The sequence below is a fragment of the Prinia subflava genome, chromosome 4 (genome assembly GCF_021018805.1).
Source record: "Prinia subflava isolate CZ2003 ecotype Zambia chromosome 4, Cam_Psub_1.2, whole genome shotgun sequence".
NCBI classification, from domain to species: domain Eukaryota; kingdom Metazoa; phylum Chordata; class Aves; order Passeriformes; family Cisticolidae; genus Prinia; species Prinia subflava.
The window spans coordinates 67573596-67590151 of NC_086250.1; the positions used below are offsets into that span (position 1 = coordinate 67573596).

The window sequence follows — 16556 nt, forward strand, 5'->3', positions numbered from 1 at the left end:
ATCCAGCAGAGAGTTAGGATGCACTGGGAATGAAGTCACATGCAAAATCATCAGCAGAAGCCCTTGCCACTGCAATACTGACTTTCAGCTCGCAGAGTTCATGGGCAGCCTGTCCTCACAACTTCTTCTGCAGGCTAAGGGGCCAGCTGGAGCTTTTCTGGATTGTTTGTTTTGTTTTGTTTTCCCAGCAAGAGCATTGCTGTTGGCATCAGAGATGGCCTCTGTGACTCTGGAGGTAAAAATCAACAATCAAAGCTGCAAGCAAAGAAAAAGAAGGGGAAGGAGCTGAGGAAAACAAGTTACAAAGGAAAAACACATTGGTACCAGTAAAGTAAAGCAGAAAAGGGTAACAAACAGAGTCCAGGCTGAAGTCCTCATGCAAGCAGCAAATCACAGATTGTTTAGTAGGACAGCTCATTGGAAAAGAGCCCAGAGTGATTTTTCTACCTAGTCCTTCATGGCAAGGCCAGCTGAGGATTTGTTTTGAAGCTTCTACCGTGGGGCTATTTGGCTGTTCCCCCCATGTCCACATTATTTACTCTGCCTTTGCATTCTCCTGTGAGAGTGGCTGAGCAGAAGCAGGCTGGGGCAGGGGAAGGACATGCAAAAGCACTGGAGCATCCCTGGCAAGCAAGACTGGAGTGTTTGCCCTAACAGGCTGTGCTGCCAAGGGGCAAATGTGTCCAGCCCTCCCCATAGATCTGGCCTGGGTGCTGCCAAGTCGCCCCTGTTAACAGATGTACCCAGATTTAAACTGAGAAGTTTTAGCCAAGTGATGCTTCAGGAGAGATCTCCAAGCATTTGGTGAACCTCGGTCAGGTCTCCAGCTGTGTTTCACTGATGCCAAGGAAGAGCTCCCCACCACCAAAACTGTAGCAGAAAGAAACAATTTTGCTCTTAAGTGCTTCTGTTCCTTATGATCCCAGCAGTTGATAGCAAGCCAAAGAGGACGATGATAAATTACACAACCAAGGCAGAATATTACTTGCAGAAACAAAACCAAATCACACTAATTCCAACAATGGAAAGAAAGAATACCCCTCCCAACAAAAAAACCACAGAAAGTACCCGGCAAGGAGGGGCAGCCAGCACATGGGAAGCCCCTATATGCAGGACAGCATGTCTGCCTTTGCTCCTGTCACTGCTCTTTGTTTTGGAGATGAAAATCTATTTGCTTTTCTTTTGTCTGCAAGATTCATTTGGATGCTGCATTTTGATCAGTGGCCACAGCAACTGCTGAGGTCAAGCTCAAATCAGGCCTCAGGTTTCAGAGGGAACACTTGAGCCCTAACCTTTAAAACTGCTCTAGAGACAAAATTATTCCCTAACTAAATCCTGCTTTTGGTTGCACGTGTATAAATGTGGGGAACTCCACTGATGTCACACAGGGAGACTGTCTATTCACAACCTGCAACTGGAGCAGAATAGGGCCAGCTGTGCTTATGAAATCACGGGGTTTCAAAATCCCTTGAACTTCTTGAGGTTGGAGTCTCTCAAAACCAAAACTTCCTTACTCAGGCTGGTAAAATAAAGAGGCCTTAGACTGAGTTTAAATTGTGTTCTACTTGTGTTTTGATGAGTTTGCAGCAAGACATAAAGAGCTCAGATGTAAGTGCTGATGAAAAGTGCATGGTGGCAATGGCCAGGGTATGGGGACAGGAGTGTGACACACAGCAAGGTGATCCCCTTGCAATTCAGTCTGCCCAAATCTTGATCAGAAGTCTTCACTGTGGAGATCATATGGAGTTTTGCTATAAGTCCCCAACAGTTCAGTATCTGCTATCTTTTGTAAAATGAGAAGTTGAAGCCTTTTCTGTGTGAGCATCCATGCCAGCTGCAGCACGGTGGGGTGCACAGGGAGCAGGGGGCTCACTCAGATGTGCCACAGCCCTCTGAAAACAGGGAGCAGCTTAGCACAGAGGAAAACAGAGATCTGGTGCAAGAGCTCTGAGTGCCACCAAAGGAGTGGCTGTTTCAAACAGAGTCAGTGCTCACTGCCCCTGCTTTTTCCAGCCTTGTTTTTTCTCAAGGGTTTTTGTAGCATGATGGATGAAATCCCAGCTTTACCGAGTGAAACCAACCAACTAAAGCTGGAGCAGGATACAGAAGTCTCAATGAAAAATACCTATCTCATGGCTTTTCCCAGCACAGGCACTATTGCCTGATACATTCAGCTCTGTCTGTGACTGGCTTTCACAATTTCTTGTTAGGAAAGTGAGGCAAGGGATTGTGCCTCTGGCAGGGATGGACGTGTCTGGGATGTGAGGGGCTCAGAGTGCTCAGTGAAGGGCATCTGCCTCTGCCACCTGCCTCCCCTCTCACCTCCCCAAAACAAAATTAGATGGAATTTCATTGAGGTAACCTGGAGGGAGCCTTTTAGCAAATTTGCTCTTTTCTGTTTCAAGCTGCTTTAATGCACAGCAGCACAGCTGCTGTAGTGGCTGTTCCTGAATGATGCACAAAGAGCCTGGGAAGTGCATTCAGTAATTAAAAAAAGGATAAATTTGGCTTGCTTTGGTATATGAGTTTCTGGGGTGCAGGGAGAGTCAGTGCCATCACTGTGCCTTTCAGTGAGGTCCTGCTTTCCCAGCTCAGCACTCCTTGTCAATCCTCAGCCTGATTTTGATGGAGCTACACTACACCAGATCCTGCACTTTGCACCCAAGAACCTGCCAGTGCTTTACAGAGGGCTTCAAGCAGCACTCCTCTCCTCTTCCTACTTTTGGCCACTCTGGGAGGTGCTGAGCATCAGCAATACCAGGCAAAGCCCCAGGGAGCTGTGGGTGCTCAGAAACTCTCTCATGAAACCCTTGGGCTGGATGCACCCCAAGCCAGAGGCCACACTGTGGGGAACCTGGTGAATTAAATGTCTTGCTTGAGGGCAGCACAGCAAATCAGTGGCAGAGGATGATGATTCCCACCCCTCTATCTTCCTTTTCTTTCCCTCTGCTCACAACACACAGCGACTGGAAGGAGATGGGAGCTGCAGGATGAGACTGTGCTCTGTCATTTCCTTTGCACAGCTCTGGTCAGCTCCTGCCTGACTCCGTGTACCTGCCTCTCCTCTGAAACAAGGGTGCTGATCCCCAGACAGGAATGAGGCCAAGGATGAGCTGACTCCCAGCTGGTGGCAATTTAATTCTCCCCATGGCTTCCAAGGAGGAGGATGTGGGGGAAAGCAGCAGTTTCTTAATCTGAGCAGTAACAGCTCTGCTAAAGCCAGACAGACTTGCAGTCCAATTTGAGGAGCAAGAAATGGCATGCCATTGAAATCCTCCCATGTTGCGAAGTTAATGCCAGTTCCTACCTACAGAAATAGCCTATCCCCCAGCAAACTGGAAGAGGGACATTACTTGAAGTAATTCTTAAAAGAAAAAAAAAATGCTCAGAAAAGTATTTCTATTTAAATAATCCAGTTGAGATGTTTGTAGTTAATGGAAAAAATACAACATATTCTGTTACCTACACTGAGAAAAGAGTAAATCACTGGGGGAAAGAATGAGTGTTCATTAGTCAGAACATTGCTAGACTCACATACATATATATATTTATATATATGTATATATGTATATATATGTACAGCACCAGAGACTGTTAGATTCCGTTCCTCCTGGAGTCATTGCAGTTTGTGATAAATGAAACATTTTCAGAATTGCAGTATAAAATATGGCCATAAAAAATCTTCTTTCTTCTAGTCCTTGGCCGAGCGGGGCGGGCCGGGGCCGCCGCCCGCTCCTCGCCGCCCCGGCGCTCACTTGCTCCCTGTGTGCACTGTGGTCACCGTGGTGGCTCTGGGTCTCCGGTCCCCTCCTACCGCAGAAACGCCTGAAGAAGCAGATGAAACAAAACTACAGAGAGTGGATGGAGACATACCTAAAAGGAAAGCCAGAAACACAGTTAGAAATGTTGGTTTTGGAGGCGGGAACTTGGGCAAAGCTGAGTTTGTTTCGTCGCACGCTACGGAGTGGAGAGGATTGCGGCTGGAGAAGGGGCTGCTGCTCTTCCTGCAGTGGTGGCTTGGCTGGTACCTCCACAGGGCATCTTCTGCCCACGGTCATTCACCTGCTGCCACCAGCAGCAGTGCACACACATCTCACAGGGACTCAAGGTCCAGTTTAGGTATGGGTTCAGCCACACCGATGCCACAGTTCCAGGGCTGAAGACAAAGATTGTGGGATTCAAAAATCCCTCCAGCATTGTACTTGCTCAGAGTCATTTCCTCTTGGGCATTTTTCAAGGTGATTAAATGTCTCATCATGACCATCTAGCTAAAGGAACAGACTGTGCACCTGGGCATCCTGGGAAGCTGCTGGTAAAGAAGTACAGTGGGTCAAATTGGTTGCTGAATTCCAGTAAATCTAGAGGCAGTGTAATTTTGTGTGACTTGGACGTCACTCTAGTGGCAGCTCACATTGCTCCAGGCTTTGCTGGGATGTCTCCAGGACCTCCAGCTGAGACGTAGCTTGACTTGAGGTTGAGTATCTCTTGAGTATCAGAATTCTGGTGCAACAAAAGCTGTTAGGTGGGGAGCTGGCACCTTGCTCTGATAAGATACGGGCTCAGAGTGAGTAGAAATACAGTTCATTTTTCCAGACTGGTGAATAAGGGATGGATGAAATCTATATTAATATATTCTCAGATTGAAGTTTGGCATGGCCTTTTGACTCTTCAGGATCTTTTTGATACTTGCTAGGACTTTTAACTACTTTACCATGCTTCAAGGAGGCATTTCAATCTCAAGGATGACTATGCTGTACCTCTACTTGGCCACATTCCATTTCCCATTGACATTTGACAACTTGGCATCACTATTGCAGCATGATGCCAATCTAAATTGCAATCTATCTATTGCAATTTATCTATTAATCTATTACCTTAAAAATACAGAGCTCTAGGACCTATAAATAATCTAAGCAGTCCAATCATGACTAAATTGAATAAACCAGCATGGACTGAGAATCAGGCCAATACACTTGAGAAATCCTGACTGATTCCCTTGGGAATTCCTTCCTGTTTCCTTATAGGTGGCATAATCCAGCCTAATGCCTGATCTCTGCTCTGCCCTGCTACAGAGGTTTCAGATGCAGCCTGCAAAACCTACTCTCAGCAAAGGCCGTCCTTAATTGTCTTCAGTGATGTGAAATTGCTGCATTTGAAACGATTTGGAGAGTTCATGAAGTGTCTATGAATAGCATCAGGCAGCATTCTTTGTGCAATGGTGGCACAGCTGGATCATGTAACTTGCTGATCTTTCTCATGCAAGGGATCTGTACCCAGAGAAAACTGCTGAGAAATAAAGAGGTAGGACAGAGACCTCAAAGATTTCTTTTTCCTATCAGGAGGTATTGGGTGGAATGTATTTGATATGTCAGCTCCCTCTTAACTCCTTGTACTTGCTGCCGACTCTCCTCATTGGTTCTCTGGGGCTCCAGCATTTCCTAAATCTTTAAATGATTTTTTTGAGGAAGAAAGGCTCTTCTGCATTATCTGCCAAGCTGGACTTAACCTGGGATGCTTGGAAAACTTCCAGTATTTTTCTGCCTCCTATTTCTGGCATGTAAAAACTCATCCTATCTTAACACATCTGATTTAATCCTTCATGTCCTGGTTGACTTCACCACTGCAAAATATGGTTGGACTCTGCACAGGGACCTGTTGGTTCTGTAGTGGTTAAACAGATTTCTTTCTCTTCCACCCTTCCTGTTCACACATGCTTTAACACTTTTCAGACTACTAACTGCCATTAATTAACACCATTTGAGATTAATTAAATGGATGGATGGAGATTAATCACCCACCAGTTTAGCAGCAAAGCATTCATCAGATGCTGTAGATCTGGCTGGGGTCCAGCCTTGCCATACTGCAACAAGAACTAAAATCAAGGGATGTTTCTCCCATGCAGGGGGTTTTCTGCATTGCTGCATGGCCAGGGCATGGTTGGAGGTCCTTTGAGGATGGTCAGCATCAGTCCTTTGCAGGTGCCAGGTGTGTGCCAGGAGCACAGTGATGTTTTGTTGGCAGCAGCTGGAGGATTGGGCACTGGGGATCACAAACTGGACACCGAGTACGATCCCCACCAGGCCCGGAGTACAGAGAGAAGGGTCTCTCCCCTGGTTCAGCCACAGCACAGGCTGAAAAAGTATGTCACAGAGGACCCAGAAGGCAGAACCCACCCCAGCTGTTGGGGAAACTGTGCCCATGGCAGCAAGAGGGAACAGTTTCCACACAGAGCCAGGGGGAAGGGGAGCAGGGGGTGGCAAGCAGGGGTGGCAGAAGCAGAGAGCAGCATTATCCAAAATCCATCCTGGGTAACAGGTGCTTTCAGCTCCAGGACAGTGCGAGGTACAGTCTAGAAATGACTACTTCAGTCCACAGCAAGGCATTCCTTTTTAGTGCTGTGCTTTATCGTAACCCCCCTCAACTGTAAAGTCCACATCCCTACATTTTATTACATAAAATATCTACAGATGGACAGGAGAGAATAAAAGAAATGCTCAGAAGCCAGAGAATAAACAGGCTTCATTGCAAAGGATGCATTTCTGTCTTCTAAACAATCCCTTTGCTTCCATGTCCCCTTCCCTGGCATTCTGAAAAAATATATATCCCAAACATCTGAGTCCAGTGGGAAGCTTGCAAATATCAATTATAGGACAAAACACACATGGCAGAGGGCCATGTCCCACAGTGGTGCAGAGAGTCTGAATCTTGCTCAGACAAATGAACCTCTTTGTGCAGGAGTTTAACTTGGACCAGGGAGAAGCTGGGTCTGATTGACTGGATCAGTCTTCTCCATGGAAAAGGAAAGTAAGGCATTTTTACAGAAAAATGCGCTATCATAATCCTGTAAACTCAAACATAAACAGTTTGAGTAAACTTTTTCAAATTTCAACCAAATACAAAACTTTGTTGCTGGGGGGCGGGCTGGGTCTTTTTCCCAAGCAAAAGCTCTTTTCCTCCACAAGAAACTGTGATTTCCTCTCAAAACTCACCAAGCTAAAACCCTCTTTTCTTTTTTTTTCTTTTAGCGCACAGACTTTTCCAATTGAAACCCTACTTTTGCAGCCAGCCCAAAACTACGGTACACTTCAAACCCTTGTTTTAAACACCTGCTTGCACAAAGCCAAACCTAGGGGCAGCGAGGACTGCAGCCTGGGGCTCAGGGGAAAGGGGGATCCCGTGGATGTGCTCACAGCAGGAGCTTTGGGGGCGCTGGGTACTCACAATCTTTGCGCGTGGCCGTGTCGGGGAGCGGCGCGGCGAGGCTGAGCGTGCCGGGCACGCCGGCGCTGGCGCTGTCCAGGCTGCTGCCCAGGTGTAGCCGCCTCATGTGCCGCACCACCGCCGTGGCGTTGAACGCTTGCTGGGGAGACACAGCCAGAGAGAGAGCGGGAACGGAAAGAAACAAAGCGGAGGCGGAAGGGTTACTTGTGCTCCTCGCCTGGCTGCTCAGAAGGGAATAAGCCTGTTATCTTTTAAATTTTTCCCAAATTTTAAACTTGAAAGTGCTTTATCAAACCTTTGCTCTCCTATTCTCGGCTGGGATGCAGCAGCCTACAAGAAAGCCACATTTGACAAATCCATCCCTGCCCCAACAGGCATTTCTTTGTGTCCCTGCATGGTGCTGACCCCACCCCACCAAAAACCACGGGTGCTTTAGCTATGAGCAGCCCCAGCCCCATTTCTCACACTCATTACATTTAGTACCTGGCAAACACCACCCTGCATAAAAGGCCCTGCAAGGTCATGTAACCTAAGCCTGGATCAACCATTTTGACCCCAATTTTGGGCCACAATAGCACTGCCCTGCTGCAGGGGTGGCTGCATGGCAGAGCTGTGTCAGTGTCACCCCTCAGGACAGGTCACTTACTCTCCATTTGCTTTTTGCAAAGTTCTTCCGGATCTGAGCGCTGACGGACTCGTGGATGTTTTTGTTGAGTGCTGTATCTCCAGCGATCCTGAAATGGACAGAGCAGGCACATTTTAAGAGATCTTTTCCTCCCCTTGAATACTCTTACTTTTTCCCCTCAGCAGAGAGGCTGCTCCTAGGTGTGGCTGCACCTGCAGTGACAATGATTTCATTCACAGACCGGCTCAAACTTCCCACGGCTCTCTCTGCTGGCAGCTGTGGTGGAAAATCTGGGGCAATAAAACCCAGTGTAGATAAGGCTTGTAGGTCTGGCAGCTACAAAGAGGTATGGGCTGATATTGTTGGTGCACGGCTGCTTTCCATCACCATTACAGCCACAGATGAAAACATTCTACCTTTGTATTTTTTCTTTACATCCAAAGACTTAACATCAACAGGCTGAGACTACTTTTAGCCTCAGCTATGCAGAAGCTTCCAGAGCCACTCCAACCTGTCTGATTTCTGTTTGCACTGGAGATTTTCCTGCCACCCTGCAACGTACATAGTCATTCATCATGATTAATGTAGATTTACAGTAAAGCAGAGACATGAACATTCATTGAAGCAGCACAGGCTACACAAAGAGCTTAAGCTGAGCAACACTTAATCTAAAATAACTGAATGATCTTGCATAGTTTCTTGAACAGATAAAGATACATTCAAATCTTCACTAAACTCCATTATTTCAAGGAGATTTTATTGATTCATTTAACTCCTCGAGGTAGAGCAGGCATCGATGTAAAGGGATGCTGGGCCATGTGCTGGAGTAATTAGTGCTATCCAATGTAGGTGATGCAAAAGGCAAAGATTACCTCGTATGTTGTATGATACTTTCAGAAATAATTTTTTTTTTAGCCACAATGTAGAAAAACAATGTGCATTAGCAATAAAAAATAAAAAGAAATTTAATAATCCACCAGGACCAGAGTCTCCTAGTCTGGGGAGCTCCAACAGGATAATCAGAAGGTCTGGGGGACCCAGCAGTCATCTAGTCCTTCTGCCCACCCCAGCTCAGTCAAAATAATTTTGACAAATATTTGACAAACCAGTCCCTAAAGATCTCCGAAGATGGAGACTCCTCAGGCAACCTATCCCAGTACTTCACTATCTCCTAGAAGACATGGAAAATAGTTTATTCCCTTCGTCTTTGAAGCATCCTTTCACATATTTGAAGACTGTTATCATGACTTCTCTCAGTCTTCTCTTCCCTAGACTAAACAAACTGATCCTTTCACTGTTTCTTCATAACTCATGTTCTCTAATCCTCTGATCTAGTGAGCTCTTCTGGACTTTCTCCAACTAGTCCACATCTTTCTTCAAGGGCAGCACCCGAACTTTCTCTGTTTTCCAACTAAGGCAGCAGAATGGCAGCATTGCTTTGTGCTTTTAAAAGACAAAATTCTGCTTACATACCCCAGCCTGCTGCTTCCATTTATGTGTCCCGTGCAGTGCAGACACCCGTTTCGCTTTGCCCAGGTCATTCCAAACTGTAACCCTGCTCTTCTAAGGACATGCTGCTTTTTCTGCCTTCACGTCCTTGGCACATCTAAGAAGTGCTGAGACCAGCCTGGTCCAAATTGCTGCCTGCCCTCCAGCTCACAACAGTCTCCCAGGATCTTCATCAGAGAATGGGTTACCCTTGGGAGGAAGGACTAAACTCTCATGTCTCAAGAGTGGAGACCCACCAATCCCATCCTGTTGAAACTGTTGGGTTATTCAGGAGTTCTGGCCCCAGCAGACTGTGGGCGGGAAGGAGCAAGGCTCCCATTCAGAAAGGCTCTCACCCAGCTGGGAAGGGCCCTGCCTCACTGCCACTGCCATGCAGCCTCTGCCTCAAGCAGGCAGAAGAACTGGGCAAAGCACAGCTCCCAAATGGCACCTGACTTCCTATCTTGGGTCCCTTTGCTGTTGATAGAGAAAGGGAGGTGTTTGGCTGAGAACTGGATGATCTTCAGATCTTTCTTTGAAGATGATTCCTTCTGATCACCTTTCCCACTGAGAGTAAGGCAAGTGGGATTTCCTGGATTTCCCACCAGGGCCAGTGAGGCACTATCTGGGTTAAGCATTATGTTCACTGCTCCATCCTCTGTCCTGCACAGTGAATATTGCCAGGCTCAGCACACATCCTGATGGATCCCAAGCAGTCCACACTCCCAGACAGGCCCTAGCAGAGTTTCCTGGTGGGAATGCAAACCCCTAGTCAGAGTCACTCCAAAATGTCATGAGCACTCTGCTCTGTCCAAGAACTCCTCCTTGGGGAAGGCAGGTGCCCTCAACACACACCAGCTGGGATCACAGAACTCAGAAGAAACTACAGGCCAAATCATCCCTTCAGTAACTGATCAAAGAAACCAAGACAGAAAATTCACTCACACTTGAAAGGACATTTTTCCACCAAAGCTAATGACATATTTTGCTTTACAAACAAGTTGGTTAACAAACTCTAGATAGAACAAGTTCTTGGGGCATGATGTCCTTGCCAGCTCTTACAGAAGATTGCTCTTGCCAGTTTCCACAAGGATTTGAAAATACATTTTTGTCATATGAAGTTTTTGATTGGGCATGTAGCTCCAATACAGGCTATATTTTTTACTATTGTTTTTAGTTTAGGGATCATTTTCTGAAATGCTGGTGGTTTCAGTAAGAAACTGCTGGTTCCAATTGTTCACAAGCTGCCTTCTACCACCCCTAACTCTATGTTCACTATGCAATGCTTGTAATTCCAGGAAAAAAAGTCTTGGTATCTGGGTGTTTTCCAGATAGGCAGAATAGTATTTATTTACTTCACAAGGGGATGGACAGACATCCTGTGAAGCCCTCAGATGCTACAGCAGTGTAACCATCCCACATCTTTGGTCTCTTCAGCAACATTAGCACCTTGCAGATGATAGTTTCTAATCAGAGCAAAAGAACAGCCCTGCTGGGGCTAATTTAGTGCAGCAGGAGCTGTTCAAACACGTGCTGGAATGCTGAGTGTGTGGCTCAGAATGCAGCCTCACTGCCAAAGCCAGGAGTGGGATTGTTCTCCAAGCTGCCTTTGAAGAACTGCCCTGCTAATCCTGCGATGCTGTAACATGAGCACTGTGCTTCCAGACTGTATTTTGCACTTGGAGGATTTTGTAACTTTTATGAAATACTCGTGGTGTTATAGTGTTTATAGTATAGTTTTACTTCTAGGAAAACAAGAGCAATGTTATCATGCCTTTGCTGTTGGTGCTTTGCTGGAGATGTGGGGGTTTCAGGACATGGAAGAGGTGGAAGTGAGCAGGGAGAAGTCACATCTTTTGTACTCTCAACTGGCAGATATGAAAAATGAGATACTTTGGGCACACAGATCTACTCTGTGATGGGTATCATGAGCATTCTCATATCTATACCAAATGTATTTAGTCATGACTTTTAGTGACCTCACTAAGAAGAGAAAGAATGAAATTAATAGATACTGGTTTTAGTATATTTATAATTTCCCTTCCACATTTCCCTAACTCTCAAAGTCCACAGACTATAAACCATCTAGTTTTTTCTTTTAGGACAAAAATACCTTAGTATCTTGCTTTTTTTTTTCTCCCTCCCCTTCTAGCACAACATATACTTTGCCTCTAGAAATCAGCTCCATTTTCACTGAGAAACTGCAATCAACTTGAGCTAATCAGACTGATGCTTATCTAGTCCTGAACAATAGTTTCTGGCTTTGCAGTTAACTTTGAAGTTAACTGTGTCAGCACTGAAGTGGTTTTTTTACCAACTGTACTACTTGGCCCAGTAAAAGACATTGCTTCTACCTACCACACACATACACAAAATTAAAATGAAACAAATCAGAATAATGCATCATCTGTTATCCTGCTGAGCATCACCAAGAACCAAGCAAGGACTGATTAGTCTAAGTGGAATCTGGATTTTCTCTCAGGATTACCATTTGCAGCACCTGAAAGCAGTTTCATCCTAACAATGCTTTGGGGAACTTCATGTTGAAGCTGGTTTTACATCCAGTTGTAAATATATAACTCTCTCAGTGCACAGAATTGGATACCAAGAGACCAAGAATGATGGCTCCCCATCCCAAACACATCCACTAAAGCTAAAAGGAGTATTTCTCATGAATAACCATAACAAATCTAATCCTGCACATGAGAGGAATCTAATCTAATGATCAAATATTATTTCATAGTATCTAATTTATTTTAGCTCTCTAGCTGACTTCAAACTTATCACACCAATTTATCTGGCTGTACCACTTCTAAGCTTTGAGAGGAACCTCCAACAAAGACAAAACCAGCAAATTTCCTTTTGGACAGTTCTTCATTAGCATGCTGCAAGCAAATATCTTTCTCATCCTCCCTGCCCACAATGGCAGGGAGAGCCTTTCATCTACCATTATTTTCTGAACCTTCCTTCTGAAGGCAGCCAACTCAAATGCTGTGCTGGCCAAAAAGTGCTTGGAAATACTCCTGAGTATGATGACAGGAAACGTGGAGTTAGCTGTAATGGATAATGCTGAGGGATCATAACTCTTCTCTGTGTACACACACACACACACACACACACACACACTCATCCATGCATGTATATAAACATACACACACTGTGTGTGTGTGTTTACACATATACACATTTATGTATGATGTTCCAAAATAAATAGAGTGTGGGCATGAACTCGATAGGAGTTTGATTTAATGTTGTAAACATCAGCAGTTCCCTTCAGGAAGGCCTTTTCACACTTCAAACAGTATTATCTGAGAACTGAGCTCTTTGTAAACCATGTCCTTTCCCTGGGTGGAAATTATTATCTGCCTTGTGCTCTGAGGCACATAATAAACACTTGGAGCCATGGTCACAATTTGCAGAGGCTCAGCCCTTGCCAGAGCTTTGTGATTCCCCAGTGCAGGCGTGGCTGGACATTGGCACATCCCAAGGAACCTCTCTCCCTTTGCACAAGCAATGGGAAAAGGCCAGGACCACACTCCTACCTGCAGACACTGGGGTCTAACTGGTGCCACAAGCTCCTCCTCCCTTCTGCAGCCTGAGTATTTACAATCTCTATATGGAGGCAATTAATCCACCATCCTTTAATTTAGATGTCCCAAATTGCCTTTGATGCCATAAGTGCCTTCAGCACACAGCTTTAAATCTCATTTAAGTTCACTTGGTTAATGCATGATGGATTAAATAAATTCATGGCAGCCCTTCTAACTTCTGTATTAGCTTCCTAACTGCTGGACTTTGTCCTCACCCTCTGAGCACTGTTTTCTTTCCCTCTGATCCAAGCCTGGAGGCTGAATTTGGCTCTGCAGGGCTTAGTTTGACCTGATGGGGAGCACAGTTCAATAATCCTTGTGGGTCCCTTCCACCTCAGGTTATTCTATGTTTCTATGAGTCTATAGCTGGAAAAAACACATCCTCAGGTTTCTGCTGCTCCCCTCAATCACTGCAGACTGCCCTAAACAGGATGTGAGCTCTGACATGGCAATATATCTAATAAACTTAATTGCTGTCTTTAATATAAGCCAGGGAAACATTAAAATGTATCAAGCTACAGCAAAATCACCCCATTCTTTTGTTACCTTCATTTTCCATGTCCTTTTTGAAAAGTCACAGTGGGAAAAGCTAAGCAGAACATTGCACCTTTGCAACACACCATAAACAGTGCAAGCCTCAATGAAAGATACATTATAAAATAAATAACTTTTCTAGTGGAAAGCATAAGTCACCAGTATATTAAACTGCAGATATCTGTATAAATGGACACACAGGAGTGGAGTCATTACACCAACAAGTCTCACATATTGTACTGTTTCTGCTACCATACTTCACTGCAATTATTAGCCTCCTTTTCTGCCAGCTCTGAGTTTAACATACCATCCCCCTGCCAAAGCCATTTGATTATAAATAGCAAGACAGCACATAAATGCAGGCATGTGGCGAGCAGATACACTGCAGGAAAGTGGGCCACTGGGAAGAAGTATTTACTTTTTTTAGGGTCTGATCCTTTGCAAACATTTAGTCATGCGAATAGCTGTCTGTTCTGAAGCAGTTTCCCAAAATTCAAAGATATTATTAACCTTAAAGGCACAAATTTAATATCTTGCAAGATCCTGTCCCTGCAAGCCCTGTTAGGAAGGTTTTAATGAAAACACAGTGATTAAAATAAAAAGTGTGGTTTAGAATCAGTTTGTTCTTCACAAATACTACAAATTGAAACAACAAAATCTCATGGCCAGGTAGCCATGTCATGCACAGTTAACTGCTTTTAGCACAACCAGATTATAAAATATATGTTAATTATTCATGATTTGATAGATTTCTTCCTAATTTGTGAAGATCCCAATGATCTGACACTGCAGAGGAAAATTTCAGAGGAGGAAGAAAAAGGGAAAGCTGGAAAACGTTACTACCTGGAGCCACCTCACCATATATATAAACTATATACCATTTGCACAGCAAGAGCGACCCAGGGAGGTCTGTGTTCTGCTTGTGAAACAAGGAGACAAACTCAGCTCTCACTGAAGTTTGGCAAATCTCCCATTAGCCTCAGTGGAACCAGGATTTCCCTGACGGGGGGTTTCAGATGTCTCACTGTCCCTTCGAGGGTGCCAGAAACTGATGCCTTGGGAAGGCTGACCTGGAACAGAGACTGGCCAGAGCTAGAGAATAAAGTAGGGATTTATTAAAAGGCCTTTAGGGTACACCTTGGGCAGGACAAGAGCCTGGCCAGGGCTACACCCAAGGTGGACCCAAAATTGTCACAAAATGGACAACTGGCCACAAGGTCTCACACTTTTATAAGTTTTGGTTCTTTTGCATATTGGGGTTTGATTGTCCAATTACAGCTTCAGGTTTTGAGGTCTCATCCTTCTTGTTCCTCCCTTCAGCCCTGCCTTGTTTGTGCTTTTGGGCCTGAAACTTGTACTCCTTGTCCTTTGTCTTCAGCAGGAAAAGGATTTGTTTTGTCTCCCTGCTCTGTGAAGAGCTGACTGACACTGAGTGTGAGGCTCAGAACTGCACCCCTGGGCAGCACAGACTCTGAAAAACATGAAAGCTAAACCAAAAGGCATCATCATGAGAACTCTGGGGTTCAAAGATGCTTCTCCAGTTATGTTGCTTGTGCAGACAGGAAAAAATACCTTTTATGAGATGCTATCAAGGGCTGCTTGCAGTGCAAGCACTCTGCAAAAACATATAATTTATGGGACCACTTCAGCCTGCTCTGATCATCTCTTCCCACTAAACCAACAGACTTATCCACCTCTGTGCTTCTGATAACACACAGGGAAGATGCTCTCTTGGCACTATGGAAGGTGATGTAGCTAAGGGGATGTGTACTGAGGAATCCATGCTCATCTGAAAAGGGGGTGTGGGTTGATACAAAAGCTGTGGTATCCTCTGTGTGCTGGCTGCACATGTGCACCCCTGTCTGCAACTGCTGCAACACTGAATGCAACCATGAGAGAGAGGAACTCAGGTCTGGAGCTATTGGAAACTTAAATATGCCCAGGTTGAGAAAAGGACACAGCTGACCACTGAGACAAAACACAGAACTCTCTTCTGCCTCCACTGAAGAAGCCTTCCCTCCCTTCCAGGAGAAGGAAAGGATGTCACTGCCACAGATGTAATGGTTAGAATGAGAAAAGAAACAGTGAAATCCTCATAATTTCCTCACATAGGGAGTCTGAGTGGAAAATGCTCCTTGAGCAACACTTTGGCAAAAGGAGATCCTATCACTAACTCCAAAATAACATCTGGGTGAGCAGATATGATTATCCAAAAAGGCATTTATCACTACAGCATCCAAACCCTCCAAAAAATCACTGCACAACTGTCCAGAGAGGTCCACAACTGCAACACCCATGTTACAGGAAGCTTTTCAGAGCAAGGGGCAATGAGACATGGAGTGCTGCTCAGGAGAACACAGGGGAGGACAGGGGCAGGTCTGAAGCCACAGCTTTGGAAACCTCCATGCTTTGCCTTCAGTACAACTGTCCTATAATCCCCTGGCACAGGTTGTCTCTGTGTCAAAGGGAGGTGGATTCAGGATGTGGAGTGGAAACACGGTGAGTATTTTCAGCCTCTCTTCTGCAGTGCCATTTGCATGTCTGACATTTCAAAGGCTGACTCTGAGCTTTGCTGGGAGCTGTGTCAGAAGCTGAAGTCTTGAAAATGAACCACTGGATGGCAAAGTCAGCCTGGCAGAAGAAGACCCCCTGCCACAGAAATGGAACCTTTTGGGGGGTTGTTTTTAAATGGAAGATTGGATTCTGTGGAAAACAGTACGAATTATGTAGCAGACTGTGAGTTTCCATTGGCCCTTGGCCATGACACGCAAAAGAAAAATAAAACCACACAAAAAAAGGAATGAAAACACTTTTTATCATTTTGTTCCTTTCAGAGGGCCCAGAAACTGTGTGTGTTACAAGTGCCACGTTTCTCGTTCCTTTGTTGCACTCCAGTCACCAACACAGATGTAGCAGGGCCAGGAGCTGGATGCTTACATTTTGTGTATCTTGGATGTAAGGCTTTGGAAAATCTGAGTTGTACAAATGGTCACCTCACTGCCTGCTGGGAGTTGCATTCCCGTTGTTTATTCTGTATTCCTAATACTGACTTGTTTAATTTCCTGAGGTTCAGGTCAGTATCATTTAGAACCAGTCTG

At 45.1% G+C, this 16556-nt stretch overlaps 1 protein-coding gene across 1 annotated transcript in view; it reads right to left on the reverse strand.

Annotated features, from left to right (window-relative positions):
- Positions 1 to 165: 165 nt before the first annotated feature.
- CAMK1D (calcium/calmodulin dependent protein kinase ID) overlaps positions 166 to 16556 on the reverse strand; it is a 198390-nt gene continuing 181999 nt past the window's right edge. Inside the window, exons 9-11 of the mRNA XM_063397037.1 lie at positions 7868 to 7955; positions 7222 to 7360; positions 166 to 3873 (exon numbers count right to left, since the gene is read on the reverse strand). Of these exons, the coding sequence (XP_063253107.1) occupies positions 3752 to 3873; positions 7222 to 7360; positions 7868 to 7955 (349 nt within the window). The 3' untranslated portion in view covers positions 166 to 3751. The remainder of the gene's footprint in view (positions 3874 to 7221; positions 7361 to 7867; positions 7956 to 16556) is intronic.